Source organism: Ursus americanus, chromosome 14 (assembly GCF_024610735.1).
Source record: "Ursus americanus isolate L20-20 chromosome 14, mUrsAme1.1.p, whole genome shotgun sequence".
Classification (NCBI taxonomy): Eukaryota; Metazoa; Chordata; class Mammalia; order Carnivora; family Ursidae; genus Ursus; species Ursus americanus.
In genome coordinates, this window is record NC_142140.1 from 53382917 (window position 1) to 53397238 (window position 14322).

At 42.1% G+C, this 14322-nt stretch overlaps 2 protein-coding genes across 2 annotated transcripts; one reads left to right on the forward strand and one right to left on the reverse strand.

The window, feature by feature from the left end:
* Positions 1-2914: 2914 nt before the first annotated feature.
* Positions 2915-3901, forward strand: LOC123777601 (olfactory receptor 7E178-like). Its single transcript, XM_045774363.2, has one exon. The coding sequence runs from the start codon at positions 2972-2974 to the stop codon at positions 3899-3901; it is 930 nt and encodes a 309-aa protein (XP_045630319.1). The 5' UTR covers positions 2915-2971.
* Positions 3902-7182: 3281 nt separating this feature from the next.
* Positions 7183-8115, reverse strand: LOC123777600 (olfactory receptor 7D4-like). The gene has a single exon (XM_045774362.2). The coding sequence runs from the start codon at positions 8113-8115 to the stop codon at positions 7183-7185; it is 933 nt and encodes a 310-aa protein (XP_045630318.2).
* Between the last annotated feature and the right edge of the window lie 6207 nt (positions 8116-14322).

Consider the following 14322-nt stretch of genomic DNA (forward strand, 5'->3'; position numbering starts at 1 on the left):
CACCAGTTAGAATGGCAAAAATTGACAAGGCAAGAAACAACAATTGCTGGAGAGGATGTGGAGAAAGGGGATCCCTCCTACATTGTTGGTGGGAATGCAAGTTGGTACAGCCACTCTGGAAAACAGTGTGGAGGTCCCTTAAAAAGTTAAAAATTGAGCTACCCTATGACCCAGCCATTGCACTACTGGGTATTTACCCCAAAGATACAGACATAGTGAAGAGAAGAGCCATATGCACCCCAATGTTCATAGCAGCATTGCCCACAATAGCCAAATCGTGGAATGAACCGAGATGTCCTTCAACAGATGACTGGATTAAGAAGTTGTGGTCCATATATACAATGGAATATTACTCAGCTATCAGAAAGAACGAATTCTCAACATTTGCTGCAACACGGACGGCACTGGAGGAGATAATGCTAAGTGAAATAAGTCAAGCAGAGAAAGACAATTATCATATGATTTCTCTCATCTATGGAACATAAGAACTAGGAAGATCGGTAGGGGAAGAGAGGGATAAAGAAAGGGGAGATAATCAGAAGGGGGAATGAAGCATGAGAGACTATGGACTCTGAGAAACAAACTGAGGGCTTCAGAGGGGAGGTGGGTGGGGGAATGGGATAGGCTGGTGATGGGTAGTAAGGAGGGCACGTATTGCATGGTGCACTGGGTGTTACACGGAAGTAATGAATCATTGAACTTTACATCAAAAACCAGGGATGTACTGTATGGTGACTAACATAATATAATAAAAAAATTTTTTTTAAAAAAAAGAAGAAACAGCTCTGACCAAAAACATACACAACAAGAAAAAAAAAAAGAGTTGGACGCTTAACCAACGGAGTCACCCAGGCACCCCAATTTCCACCCATTCTTGAATGAACTTCCTGGAACATGATAGGCTTCTACCTCTCTGATATATAATTAAGTAAAACCTTTCTTAGGATTGGGTTTCATCAGTAAACCCACCATTCCAATAACAATGCAAATTCTGATTTACAAACCATGACTGAATATTTAATGGGTGCAAACCTTTTAGGTGCCACACGTATCTTGAAATGGATGCTGTTCTCCCCATTTCTAGATGGGGGATACCAGCACAGAGAGGTTGAGATGTTGATCTGTACTCCATATTTAGTTTGATTCCCATCCCAGGGCTCTGTGCACTCCATCAGTGTGAAATGATGGCTTTCTTTTCAAACGTGCCTTAGTTCCAAATGAGCAAACAGAAAGAGGACCACCAATTCCTTCTCTTGGGATTTTGTGAGTTCACCTGTGAATTAGGGAAATGGGATAAGTAGTTTACAGGGGCCTTTACTACATGAATATTATAGATCATAGGATTTTCTGTGAATAGTAATGTATTTTGCAGCCTATTTTGGAAATCTATGATATGAAAATATTATTCCCTATACAAGATAGGAATTGTCATGTGAATCTACCATGGAAAGACCATGGCAACCAGACTTCAGGGATCTTTCTGATTCTATACCTTGACAATAAAAGCATGAAGTTGATTTTGGGTCTACACTTTTTTTTTTAAAGATTTTATTTATTTATTTGACAGAGATAGAGACAGCCAGCGAGAGAGGGAACACAAGCAGGGGGAGTGGGAAAGGAAGAAGCAGGCTCATAGCGGAGGAGCCTGATGTGGGGCTCGATCCCATAACGCCGGGATCACGCCCTGAGCCAAAGGCAGATGCTTAACCGCTGTGCCACCCAGGTGCCCCTGGGTCTACACTATTTATTAGGAAAATAAATGTAGATAATTAATAGTAAAATTGTGCATATATTGATTTTTACAATTCCTCCCCCTCCCTTTTTTAAAAAAGATTGTATTTATTTATTTGACAGAGAGAGAGACAGCCAGCAAGAAAGGGAACACAAGCAGGGGGAGTGGGAGAGGAAGAAGCAGGCTCCCAGCAGAGCAGGGAGCCCGATGCCAGGCTGGATCGCAGGACCCTGGGATCACGCCCTGAGCCTAAGGAAGATGCTTAACAACCGAGCCACCCACGCACTGCTGATTTTTACAATTCTATCATCTTTTATGCCTATATATTATAGAAATTCTCATTTGTGTAATATGGAGGTGGACACACAAATTTTATTAGGAATATTTTAATAAGGGGCGCCTGGGTGGCTCAGTTGGTTAAGTGTCCAAATCTTGATTTCGGCTCAGGTCACGATCTCAGGGTCCTGAGATGGAGCCCCACATTGGGCTCTGCACTCAGTGTGAAACCTGCTTAAGATTCTCTCTCCTTCTACCTCTGCCCCTCCTCCTACTTGCACTCTCTTTCTCTGTGTATCTCTCAAAATAAACAAAATCTTTAGAAAAACAAAATGGAATATTGTAATAAGAAATTTAAAATAAAATATATTTCGTCTTTCAGGTATTACTATGCCTCATTTGAAGTCCTTGAAATAGATGTGTATACTTCACAGACACTTAAAACACATTATTGTGGTAAGTGAGAACTCGGGAAGCAATATGTGTATTATTAAAGTTTTTAAGAAACCTATTTATGGATACATAAATCAAGACTAATATGGAAACATTGAAAGGAAAATATATCTACCACATTCATGACAGTGTTTGCCTTTGGGCAACTGAAGTGCAGGGGAATGGGATCATGCAGGGAAAGCAAGAAAACTCAATTTTTTACTGGCAACAAATGTGGGTTCTTAAGCAAGTATAACTATTTCTATGTTTATACATTTGTATGCTTCTCTAACATTCTTTGGCTCAATGTCTTCATGGTGGGTATATATAGAAACAGGTGAATAGCCCAGACAGCAATTAGGAAAGCGTTCTAAGAAGAGTTTGCAATTGAGAAACGTTGCTGAAGGTAACGGGATGTATGCTCCCCAAGTGTGAGTTGCTTGAATCAAAATATGCACACTTAGCTGGGTGTCTCTACACTTGTTTTGTTTATTCAATAGTCTCTTCTTTTTTGAGAGGTGTCCCACCTGCATGGAACCACAGAATCTAACAGCTATCTCAGAATTCTTCCTCACGGGACTCTCAGATGACCCAGAACTGCAGCCCATTCTCTTTGGGCTGTTCCTGTCCATGTACCTGGTCACCGTGCTCGGGAACCTGCTCATCATCCTGGCTGTCAGCTCTGACCCCCACCTCCGCACCCCCATGTACTTCTTCCTGGCCAACCTGTCCTTGGCTGACATTGGTTTCAGCACCACTACAATCCCCAAGATGCTGGTGAACATTCAAACACACAGCAAATCTATCTCCTATGCAGGCTGCATAACTCAGGTGTCCTTTTTTTTTCTATTTGGGTGTTTGGACAATCTACTCCTGGCTGTGATGGCCTATGACCGGTTTGTGGCCATTTGTCACCCCCTGAACTACCCAGTCATGATGAATCCATGCTTCTGTGGCTTGTTGGTCCTTGTGTCATTTTTCAGCAGCCTTTTGGAATCTCAGATTCACTGTTTGATGGTGTCACAACTTACCTTCTGCACAAATGTGGAAATCCATCATTTCTTTTGTGATGCACCTCAGCTTTTCCACCTTGCCTGCTCTGATACCTCCATTGACACCATACTGATGTATTTTATTGGTGCCGTTTTTGGTGGCATTCCACTCTCAGGGATCCTTTGCTCTTATACTCGAATTGTTTCCTCCATTCTGAGAGTCCCATCCACAGATGGGAAGTACAAAGCCTTTTCTACCTGTGGCTCTCACCTGTCAGTTGTTTGCTTGTTTTACGGAACGGGCCTTGGAGTGTACCTCAGTTCATCCATCTCTCCCTCCCCCAGGAAGGGTGCAGTGGCCTCGGTGATGTACACGGTGGTCACCCCCATGCTGAACCCCTTCATCTACAGCCTGAGGAACAGGGACATCAAGAGGGCACTGTGGGGGATGATCAGAAGAACAGTCTAATCTCAGCATCTGTCTTTTTTTTTTTTAAGATTTTATTTATTTATGTGACAGAGAGATAGCCAGTGAGAGAGGGAACACAGCAGGGGGAGTGGGAGAGGAAGAAGCAGGCTCCCAGCCGAGGAGCCCGGTGTGGGACTCAATCCCGGTATGCCGGGATCACGCCCTGAGCCGAAGGCAGACGCTTAACGACTGCGCTACCCAGGCACCTCCTCAGCATCTGTCTTAATCCTTCCTGGTTCAAAGAACTGGAAAATGCAGCAAATCTAATGTGAACAACAAGAAATTCTGAATCTGCAGTCACATAGTATATGTCCTCTATGGATCTCTGCTTTTTGCTTTCACAATTTTTCCTGTTAGCATAGCTCTAATGGAATTTGGAGATTATTTTGGACTATCCACTTAAATTATAGCCCCTGCAGGATTATGCATATATCCTCACTTTCTTTATGCATTGCCCAGGACTCATGGTCATGAACAGTCTTGTTTCTATCATTGCAAAAATAATCATAGTTCTCTCTTTCTTGTTATTTTCCTATGATTTCCACCCCCCCCCCCAATTTGTTAGGAGGATCTAAATCCTACATTAAGCACCACAACATCTAATACATTTTTGTTCCTTACTGATCTTGGTCAGACATATGTATATATTTTTAAGTAGGCTCCACAACCAGGGCAGAGCCCAACACAGGGCTTGAACCCATGACTCTAAGCTCAAGACCAGAGCTGAGATCAAGAGTCAGATGCTCAACCAACTGAGCCATCCTGGCGTCCCATCTTGATCAGACTTTTAAGCGAATAGGATAACTATTTAATTTCCTTTTGAAACTAAAATGGGTCACTATTAATATTGAGTTTGAATACACGATTGTCAAGTTTCCTAGGACTTCCCTAGGAAAACTAGTATCTGCGGTTCCCAAGGAGTATATGGGAGAAGAACCACCAGAGCAGAGGTGATTCCCAATTTTCCCGATGATTATCTCTCCTATTCAATCGAATTTCTGCTCAATCATATTACATAACCAGACACAAAGGGACAAATACTGTATACTTCCACTTATATAGGGTGCTTAACATAGCCAAATTCATGGAGACTAAGAGTGGAATGGTGGGAGTCAGGGTCTGGGAGAGGGAGAGGGGTGGATAGTGTTTAATGGGACAGAGTTCCAGTTTGGGAAGATGGAAAAGTTCTAAAGATGGATGGTGGTGATGGTTGCACAACAGTGTGAATGTACTTAATACCACTGATCTGTACACTTAAAAATGGTTAAGAAAGATGATAAATTTAATGTTATCTTACCACAATAAAGAAAAAAAAAGATCTCATGTCAGGAGTAAAGGACTTGTTTCTTCAAATGTTGGGTGTTATTTAACTCTTGCAATCAACCCCTGTAGGGATCTGCCTCCGCAAGGTCATGCCTCCGTCCTGGGGTAGCCCACATCTGATAACTGATGTGGGGGTGTAAACACTTGTTCCATTTCCCCTAATTCCTGCCAACTCTAAGAGATCATCTTAACTCCAGAGCTCCCTGCTGGTTTTTGGAGGTCTTTGATGGGCTTCAGCTTGGCTTGACTTTTTCCAGTGTTCTTCTTTGCTGCAAAGAATTTGCCAAACCACAAGACTGCCCTCACCGCTGACCCCAGCCACAAGTTCAGGGGTCCCTAGGTCCACTCTCACATCAGACCAGTTGGATACAAATTTGGGAATTTTTTCACATTCGATAATTTGCTAGAATGATTCAAACTGAGAGGACTGCCTCAGATCTGATAATGCACTAGAATGACTCACAGAACTCAAGAAGCAATGTACTATGATGGCAGTTTTATTATAGCAAGAAAATACAAATTATATTTAGCCAAAGGAAGACACACATGATGCAAGATCTGGAACATCCTATATGTCAAGCTTCCTGTTGTCCCCTTTCCTTGGAGTCCAGACCCGTTACCTTTTCCTGAGACAATATGTGTGACAATACTCAAAGACTGTTAGCAACCATGTAGCTCACCTGAGCTCCAGTGTCCAGAATTTTTATTGAGGCTTCGTTACATAGATATGATTAGTTGAGTAATGGCTTGTATGGTTGAACTCAATTTCCAGCCTCCCTCCCGAGGTTGGACTGATACCACTTTCCCCAAAGCTCCAACCCTTTAATCACATGGCTGGTCTTTTTGAAATGGCCAACCCCATCCTAAGTCATTTCATGAGCAAAAACTATCAGGTGTGGTCTGTGAGGCCCTCCATGAATAATCAATCACTCTTATCACTAGGGGGAATTTCAAGTGTTTAAAGGTTACCTCTGGGAGCTGGGACAAAGGCCATATCTCTTTCTAGGTGAGGCCAAATTCCTTACTACACATCTGCCCTTCCCCAGGTGTTGATTCCAGGAACACTGACTGGTAAACATCCTGCATGCTAATCATTGTCTAAGAGTCTGCTTCACAAGGAACTCAATGTGGGACACCTTGTTACTAATAAAATTTATTTGAGAAAATTTTAAAGACAGTTCCAAGGTTGTTGAAATGGTCCACAATATTGTTTGAATTACAAACCCAGTGCTGAGCTCAGGAATGGGAAAATTCAAGGAAAGGAGAAGAATGGAAGCATTCATTCATTCAAGGCCTCCCTGGGGGCAGCAGGGAGCTCCCCATTGAAAAGCTTAAGGAATCTGGAAACCCAAACTCAAAGATGTTTGGAAATGCTCTCAACAAACATATGGAGAAAAGTTCAACCTTGCTAATAACAAAATAAATAATTTATCCATCAGTGTATATTCTGTTTGGACATATAATGTGATCCGAGAAACTGATATTCTGGATTTATGCTCTATGAGGGCAAAGATTTTTGTCTGTTTTTTTGTTTGTTCGTTTGTTTGTTTTTGTCTTCCTCATCACTGCTGTGTTCCAGACACCTACTGCAGCCTGGCACACGAAATGTGCCTAGTAAATAGGAACTAGCAATGGTTATTGATAAAATGCACTATTTCATAATCCTCATGCAACTATTCTGAATTGGTACTTAAAGTGGCTGCAGGACTGGAAATCCAAGCTGAGGTGCAATAATATGAAAGTTAAAGGAGGGGATGTGGAGAGTAGAACTGAGGATAACGGAGCAGTCAACATAAGAGGTTAGAGTACATAAGAAAAAGTATTCACAAGGCAATTCTGAGCAAAGTTACTTATGAAGGATAGGTGAGAAGCAAAACTCAATGTGATTAAGAGGCAGGATTTCTTTAGCCAACTGCTGCTATCCCTGTCAGCTCAGAAACCCAGGACTAGAGTTCCTATCACTGAACATAGAGTGTTCTCCCCAAAACTTTTTGTAGAGCTTTCTTGATGTCCCTGTTCCGTAGGCTGTAGATGAAGGGGTTCAACATTGGGGTGACCACAGTGTACATCACCGAGGCAATCATGCTCCTCCAGGAAGGTGCATCAGAACTGAAATACACACCAAGCCCTGTCCCATAGAATAAAGAAACCACACATAGGTGAGATGCACAGGTAGAAAATGCCTTATACTTCCCATTAGTTGATGGGATTCTCAAGATTGAGGAGGCAATTCGGGTATAGGAAAAAAGGATCCCAGAGAAGGGAACAATGCCAAGAAGACTAGTTACCATATATAGAAGGATGTGGTTGACCAATGTGTCTGAGCAGGCAAGTGTGAGGGCCTTAGCAAGTTCACAGTGAAAGTGTGGAATTACCCAGTTGGTGCAGAAGGATAGCTGTAATATCAACAGACTCTGGATCAGAGAGTATGACAAGCTCATGAACCAGGACATGAGAACCAGGAGGCCACAGAGCTGGGGGTTCATGATGACTGGGTAGTGCAAAGGGTGACAGATGGCCACAAACCGGTCATAGGCCATCACAGTGAGGAGAAAAGTGTCCATACCTCCAAAAACCATAAAAAAACACATCTGGGTGATGCAGCCTGCATAGGTGATGACTTTGCTCTGTGTTTGGATGTTCGCCAGCATCTTGGGGACGGTGGTGGAGGTGAAACAGATGTCAGCAAAGGACAAGTTGGAGAGGAAGAAGTACATGGGGGTGTGGAGGTGGGGGTCACAGCTGACGGCCAGGATGATGAGCAGGTTCCCGAGCACGGTGACCAGGTACATGGACAGGAACAGACCGAAGAGAAGGGGCTGATGCACTGAGTCTTGGGAAAATCCCAGGAGTAAAAATTCTGAAACACTTGTTTGATTTCTTGGCTCCATGTCTCCAACTCATCGGCTAGATGATTGAAGCAGGGAATGAACATGAAATAGGCATGGGTAAACTCTAGAGTCTCTCTACTGTTTTTATTTCTTGAAGTGAAACACTGGGCATAAAAGCCTTAGCATTACAAAATTTAGGAATCCTACATTCTGTTATTCATTACATGCAACATTTAATAATGTTCATCAACCCCTGTCCATTGGCCTCTGGGACACTCATTTATCCTCTATTTAGAATCATCAAATCTAAAAAGTTAAGAACCACTTTGGGCCTTAGCCATAAATGGTCCAAACTCACTCTAACACAAATGTGGAACATGAGGTCTGGTGAACCCCAGTAACTTAATCTGGATTATCTGCCTTGTCTGGGACCCAAAAAAGGTTCAGGTAACTATGTCTCAGAGGTGAGAAATTTTAAGAGTATCTCAAATATCTGGATAGATGATTTCAGGATGAGTAGAATGTATGTTTACTCCTCAGGAAAAAAGAAAGGAAGAAAAAGAACATGTCTTTACCAAATAATAAACCACATGAACAAATTCTCAATGCTTAGTGTACCAGGAGCCATCAACATCCTCAGGGCCAGGGCCAGATGCTTCCCGGACATTTGTTGCTTGACAAAATGCCCTTCATCTGTGAAGTTAAGGGTTGGTGAAAATGTCTAATGAAAACGCAGATATCAAGGTTTCAACCATTTCTACATTTCAACCATACTACAAAGGTCACAAACAGAATTTTGAGTCATATCCTCAATGGTGCTCATTAAATACTTCCCCAGTATTTAATGGGGAGCCCGTGTTGGGCTCCTTGCTCAGTGGGGAGTCTGCTTCTCCCTCTCCCTCTGCCTACAGCTCCCTCTGCTTGTGTCAAATAAATAAATAAATAAATCTGTCAAATAAATAAATAAATAAATAAATAAATAAATAAAATCTTTTTAAAAAAAGTTTTCCCCAAGAAAAAAATTTTTGTAACTGTGTAGTAGGTGTTAACTAGACTTATTGTGGTAATATGTCAAATATTACATGTGCAATATATAAAAATTATATATAAATTTATACCTAAATTTATATATAAACATATATGTAAATTATAAAATTTACATAAAATATATATACTATAAAGATTTTATTTATTTATTTGACAGAGAGAAAGACAGAGATTGAACATAGGCAGGGGGAGCAGCAGAGGGAGAAAGAGAAGCAGGCTCCCCACTGAGCAGGGAGCCTGATGTGGGGCTCGATCCCAGGACCCTTGGGATCATGACCTGAGCCAAAGGCAGGCACTTAACCAACTGAGCCACCCAGGCGCCCCTATATGTGCAATATATTGAATCATTATGTTGTACGCCTGAAACTAATATAATGTTACATGTCAATTTTATCTCAAAAAAAGAAAACCCACAAAAAACTCCCAAAGCAGATAGTGTCTCTAGAATAATAAAAACAATCATACCAGAGACAAATTGTTTAACTATGAACAAACATCTTTGTTCTGACCCTTGGTGGGGCGAGCCGTTTGCGATCATCTCTGCTGGCTTCTGGTGAGAGGTATTCTAAGCAAATGATCATGACTCATCTTTAAAGTAAAGTATGAGAGTTTGTAAAAAATTCCCTTGACTTCTCATAAGTGTGGCTTACTCTCTTGCATTCCGATCTGTTTTGTTGAGCAGAATATCAGAGAGTGCACAGGAAATGCCCTCAATTCTGGGTATTTCCTGGAATATGGTGTGTGTGTTAACATCATCAATTGCATTAGAATCAAGGGAAAATTTTCATTTCATATTGGGGGTGGATTGTGATTCAAATGAGTCATGAAATGAGGAATGGCATTTGTCTTAGGAAAGCGTTTCCCACACATTAGAAACATTTTATCTTAGGACCAGAGGTTAGAAATTAGAGGTGGAGGATACAATCATTTGTCATTTATACTCTCCCCTTTATTTATGCACCAAATACATGTTTATCTTCTGTTTCTAGTGTCTAGTGCAAGAAGGGCTTCTTTGGGACAGGCTCAGTGTTAGCTGTTCGGGATACAAAGATTAATGATATGGTTTTGTCCTGAGGAACCCCACCTTCCACAGGTAATGACGGATACAGAAGCCTGACATTGTAATACAGTGAATTAAATGCTAAGATAAAGGCAGTGCAAAGTGCCTGGACAGTGAAGGACTGTCTGCAAAGTGAAGGACAGAAAGGAACCCCAAATTCACCCTGAAATAATGGAGTCAGGGGAGCATTCCTGGAGGAAGAGACCCCTGGGCAAGGAGTTGTCTAGGATGGTGATTGAGTATGGGCTTTTCTGGCACAGACGGCAGCAAAGGAAAAGGCACATGAGCAAAAAGCAGCATGGGACAGGGTGCTCTTAGCAATTTGCTGAAGCACAAAGTGGGACGTGGAGCAGTGAAGAATGAGGTTGGAGAGATGACCGGGGACCGCATCTCTGGGAACCCTGAAAAAAATAATGGATAGAGGATAGGGCCTATGTAGGGACTGTGACCAAAGGAGTAACATGATTCATATCACAATTTTCCCTGGTGCCTGGAGTTAAAGATAGATTTAAGGCAGGCAAAAACTAGGGTCAAAGGGAATGGGGTTGGGAATCCTCACATCATTAATGTTGAGGGGACCAAGCCACTTGTTTTAGGGAACAGGAACAAAGGCCAGAAGAGGTGAATAAATTAGTCTAATGTCTTGCTAATGATTCCATGCCCCTACTTAAGGATGAGACCTGATTCCCAAGCGCAATCAAGGGAACTATAAGAAAGGGACATGTGAGTTTAATGTCTCCCAGAATGTTCCCAGAGCAAAAGGGTAGAATGTCAAGAGGGGCCTGGACATTGGACCTTCCTGCATACTTCCCTTTTCCTCCCTTATCCACCCTGCCCTTTGTCTTCTATATACTGTGGCCCCAGACACCAGAGAACACAGACTCCTCACTCTTGAAATTATAAGAACCACAGATAAGGGTGAAGAAGGAGGAGGAGGGACAGGTCCTTTTGAAGAAACAGGAGATGTTCCCCAGCAAATGAAGGTGGCAAAGAAAGAGTCAGAAAGAATTTGTCTAGGCTGAGTGAAGATGGCAGCTCTTGAGTTTTGGGGCCAGGTAGGAGAAAACAAATCAATACTTCACAGTGAGCAACCTAAAAATCTATCAGTACCTGGGGCCATCCATTGGTATACCTCTGACTGGTAACTGTATCACTACACAGTGTGGTTCTGGAAAGTGCTATGGTATCCAAGAGTGGACTGGGTGCTTAGCCTCTTCCTCCTCATCTCTATAATCTCTGTCAACCACCCACCCAAATAACATGCAACCAAAGCAAAAGCTCACTAACAACAGCAACTTTGAATAAGATGTATAGCTATTTACCCTCCCAAGCAGTTGGCCCCTAGAGCTCCTTCTGCATAGACGTCATAGGGTGTGCCTGCCATATGCATAACAGTAGTCAGTGCCCTTTCTACCCAACCACCTCTTTTCTCTATTTCCCACAATACTTACTAGACTGTGCATGCTTGGCAATGTGGACTCACCACAGGGGCCAACTGCCCTGAATCTTGTTCTCTCACAGAGGGTGGGTAATGAAGAAAGATTTGTTTCCCAAAAGAGAAGGGATACAGAGCCAGGCATGTAACACAGGGCCTGGCTGATTTCTCCTGGAGAAGGCATGAGTATCTTGAGAGTGGTACATGGGCCTTGGTGACTATAAGTCGATGTGTTACAGGTTTTGTGGCCCTGGGGATTGAATGCCCTCTGAAGCTTGTTAGACAAATTGATCAATGGATTTTCCATTCCCTGATCAGTTGGACTCCTCAAAGGCAGGGACCACACAGGAGAAACAGTCTCTGACCTGCCAATTCCTTATCCCTGGGAGAGTAACAGTGGGGCCAGATGTGACTCCTCTCTTCTGGGTCCTTTTTCTCTTGGAAGACTCTCTCCAGTCTTTTTTAGATTTCCTCTTGGGGACAACTGACTTGTAGTAGTCACATTAAGCAGATGGCTGAGTAGTGAAGGGTCCCAGGAGTCACTAGGGTAATGGTTCTCAAACTTTAGCCTGCACCAAGATGATTTTGAGTTATTTGTTTAAACAGATTTCTAAGCTTCATCTCCAAGTTTCTGTCTCAGTAGGTCTGGGTTTGGGTCTGATAACTTTGATTTTTCACAAGTTCCAAATTTTGCTGGTCTCTAGGACAATGTTTTGGGAACAGTTGCCCTAGGACAATGTTTCAAAATGTAAGCTGTATCAAAAGTATCATCTGGGGCTATTGTTAATGTAGAGCTTCCCACCTTATTCCAGACTTACCCAGTCAACATCTCTAGGGAAAGAGGCTCAGATCTAAAATTATAACAACTTTATTTTATTCTTATTTGTATTTTTATTGTGGATATATACACATAATTTATTTTTTATATATTTACATATGTAATTTATATATTTATATATATATATTTACACAATTCTGTAGCATTACGAACATTCACAGTAGGGACACCTGGGTGGCTCAGTTGGTTAAGGTCTGCTTTCAGCTTGGGTCATGATCCCAAGGGTCCTGGGAGTAAGTCCTGCATCAAGCTCCTTGCTCAGCGGGGAGCCTGCTTCTCCCTTTCCCTCTGCCTGGTGCTCCCTCTGCTTGTGCTCTCTCTCTGATAAATAAATAAATAAATAAATAAATAAATAAATAAATAAATAAAATTTAAAATGTATAAATGTATCAAATTAACCTGAATTAGGCAGCGTCCAAGGAGCTCTAAGAAGCCATATAAAATGGAAGACTTTTATAGGCAGAAGAGAGCAGGAACAAGGCAGCTGTACTAGGCAAAAAAGCGGGTTGGTTATTGCAAGGTTACTTTCCCTGTAGGGGGTGGCAGGGGCCCACCAGGCAGGTCACCTAACTAGTGCTGATGAGGTGACTTCGATCAGCTATTTTAAAATTCCATTTCTGGGGCAGCTGATTAATTTAATCTCTGTTTGGTTACATGAGGGTTGGCATAAATGACTCCATTTTGGGCCTGTTGTCTTGTTTTTAACAATATCAAAACAAAAAGTAAAAGTTGAAATACAGTGGAGTCTTTATGTCAAGGTGTTTTCAAATGGAGCTGGGAGGCCATTAAGGGGATGGGCCTTCTGCTCCTCCTTGCAGGTGGAACCATGATCTGGCCCAACTGCAAAAATTCCAAAGATTCTGCCTGAACACCTGTGACTTGTTAGAGTAATAGACTTTTGCTTAGTGATAGCCTTAGCCAAGATCAGCTTTCTGCCATCAACACCAATCAAAAATCTCTGTGAACAGCAAGCATTCTCTTTTCGCTTTAAAAACCCTGACTTTTGCTTAGTGGTGGGACACTATTTGGGTCACTACTAAAATCTGTATACCCAAATTGCAATTCTTTGATACCGAATACATGCTTTTGCTTAATTATTGCCTCCTGACAATTTTAGGTTGACAAAAAAGTTGGCAAATAGGAAGAAAATGTATTTGGTAATTTTTAATAGCCATTGCTGTAAGTGGTGGCGTATACGTGGGCAGGAGGGAGGGGATGCAGGCTCTCAAACTAGAAAACAATAAGGATTTATCTTTAAAATGATAAATCATCACGATTTTTAAATGAGATGGTCAGCAGAACATGGATGCATCAAGAAATGACAATTAATGAACACAAAGGGTCGCAGCTATGAACCAGGAACTTGTAATAGCATTCTGATAATTCAAACAAATGCGTGAGATGAAAAAAGAGAGGGGACACAAGCTTTGTAAAGCAAAAAGACAAATGTGTCATTATTTGTAGGTAAGATTTTGGAAGTGGAGAGCCCTCAGACCTCTGAAGATGCAGCCCTGGGTGGGTCCTTCATCAAGCATTTCAACAAATCCCCTCAGGCCCTTGTTTTCAAATTTTTAGCGTAAAATTCACCTGGGTGGCTTATTAAATGCAAATGGTTGGGCCTGACCCTGGAGTTTCTGATTTAGTAGATCTGGGATGAAGGTCAGGAATTTGCATGTCTAACAAGCTCCCAGGGTATGCAGATAGTGCTGATCTGGAGACACTTTGAGAAACACTGCTGTCGTCTGTGTCCCTAATGCTCTGGTCTAGTTAAAAGTTTTTCTCCACTGTTCACATCTCCTTCACCTGACCCCTACCCTGAGCCTTTACTAAGATGGACTGACTCTTTCAGATGGCATCAGGGAAACCCCTGGTTGCCCTGGCTCTTTC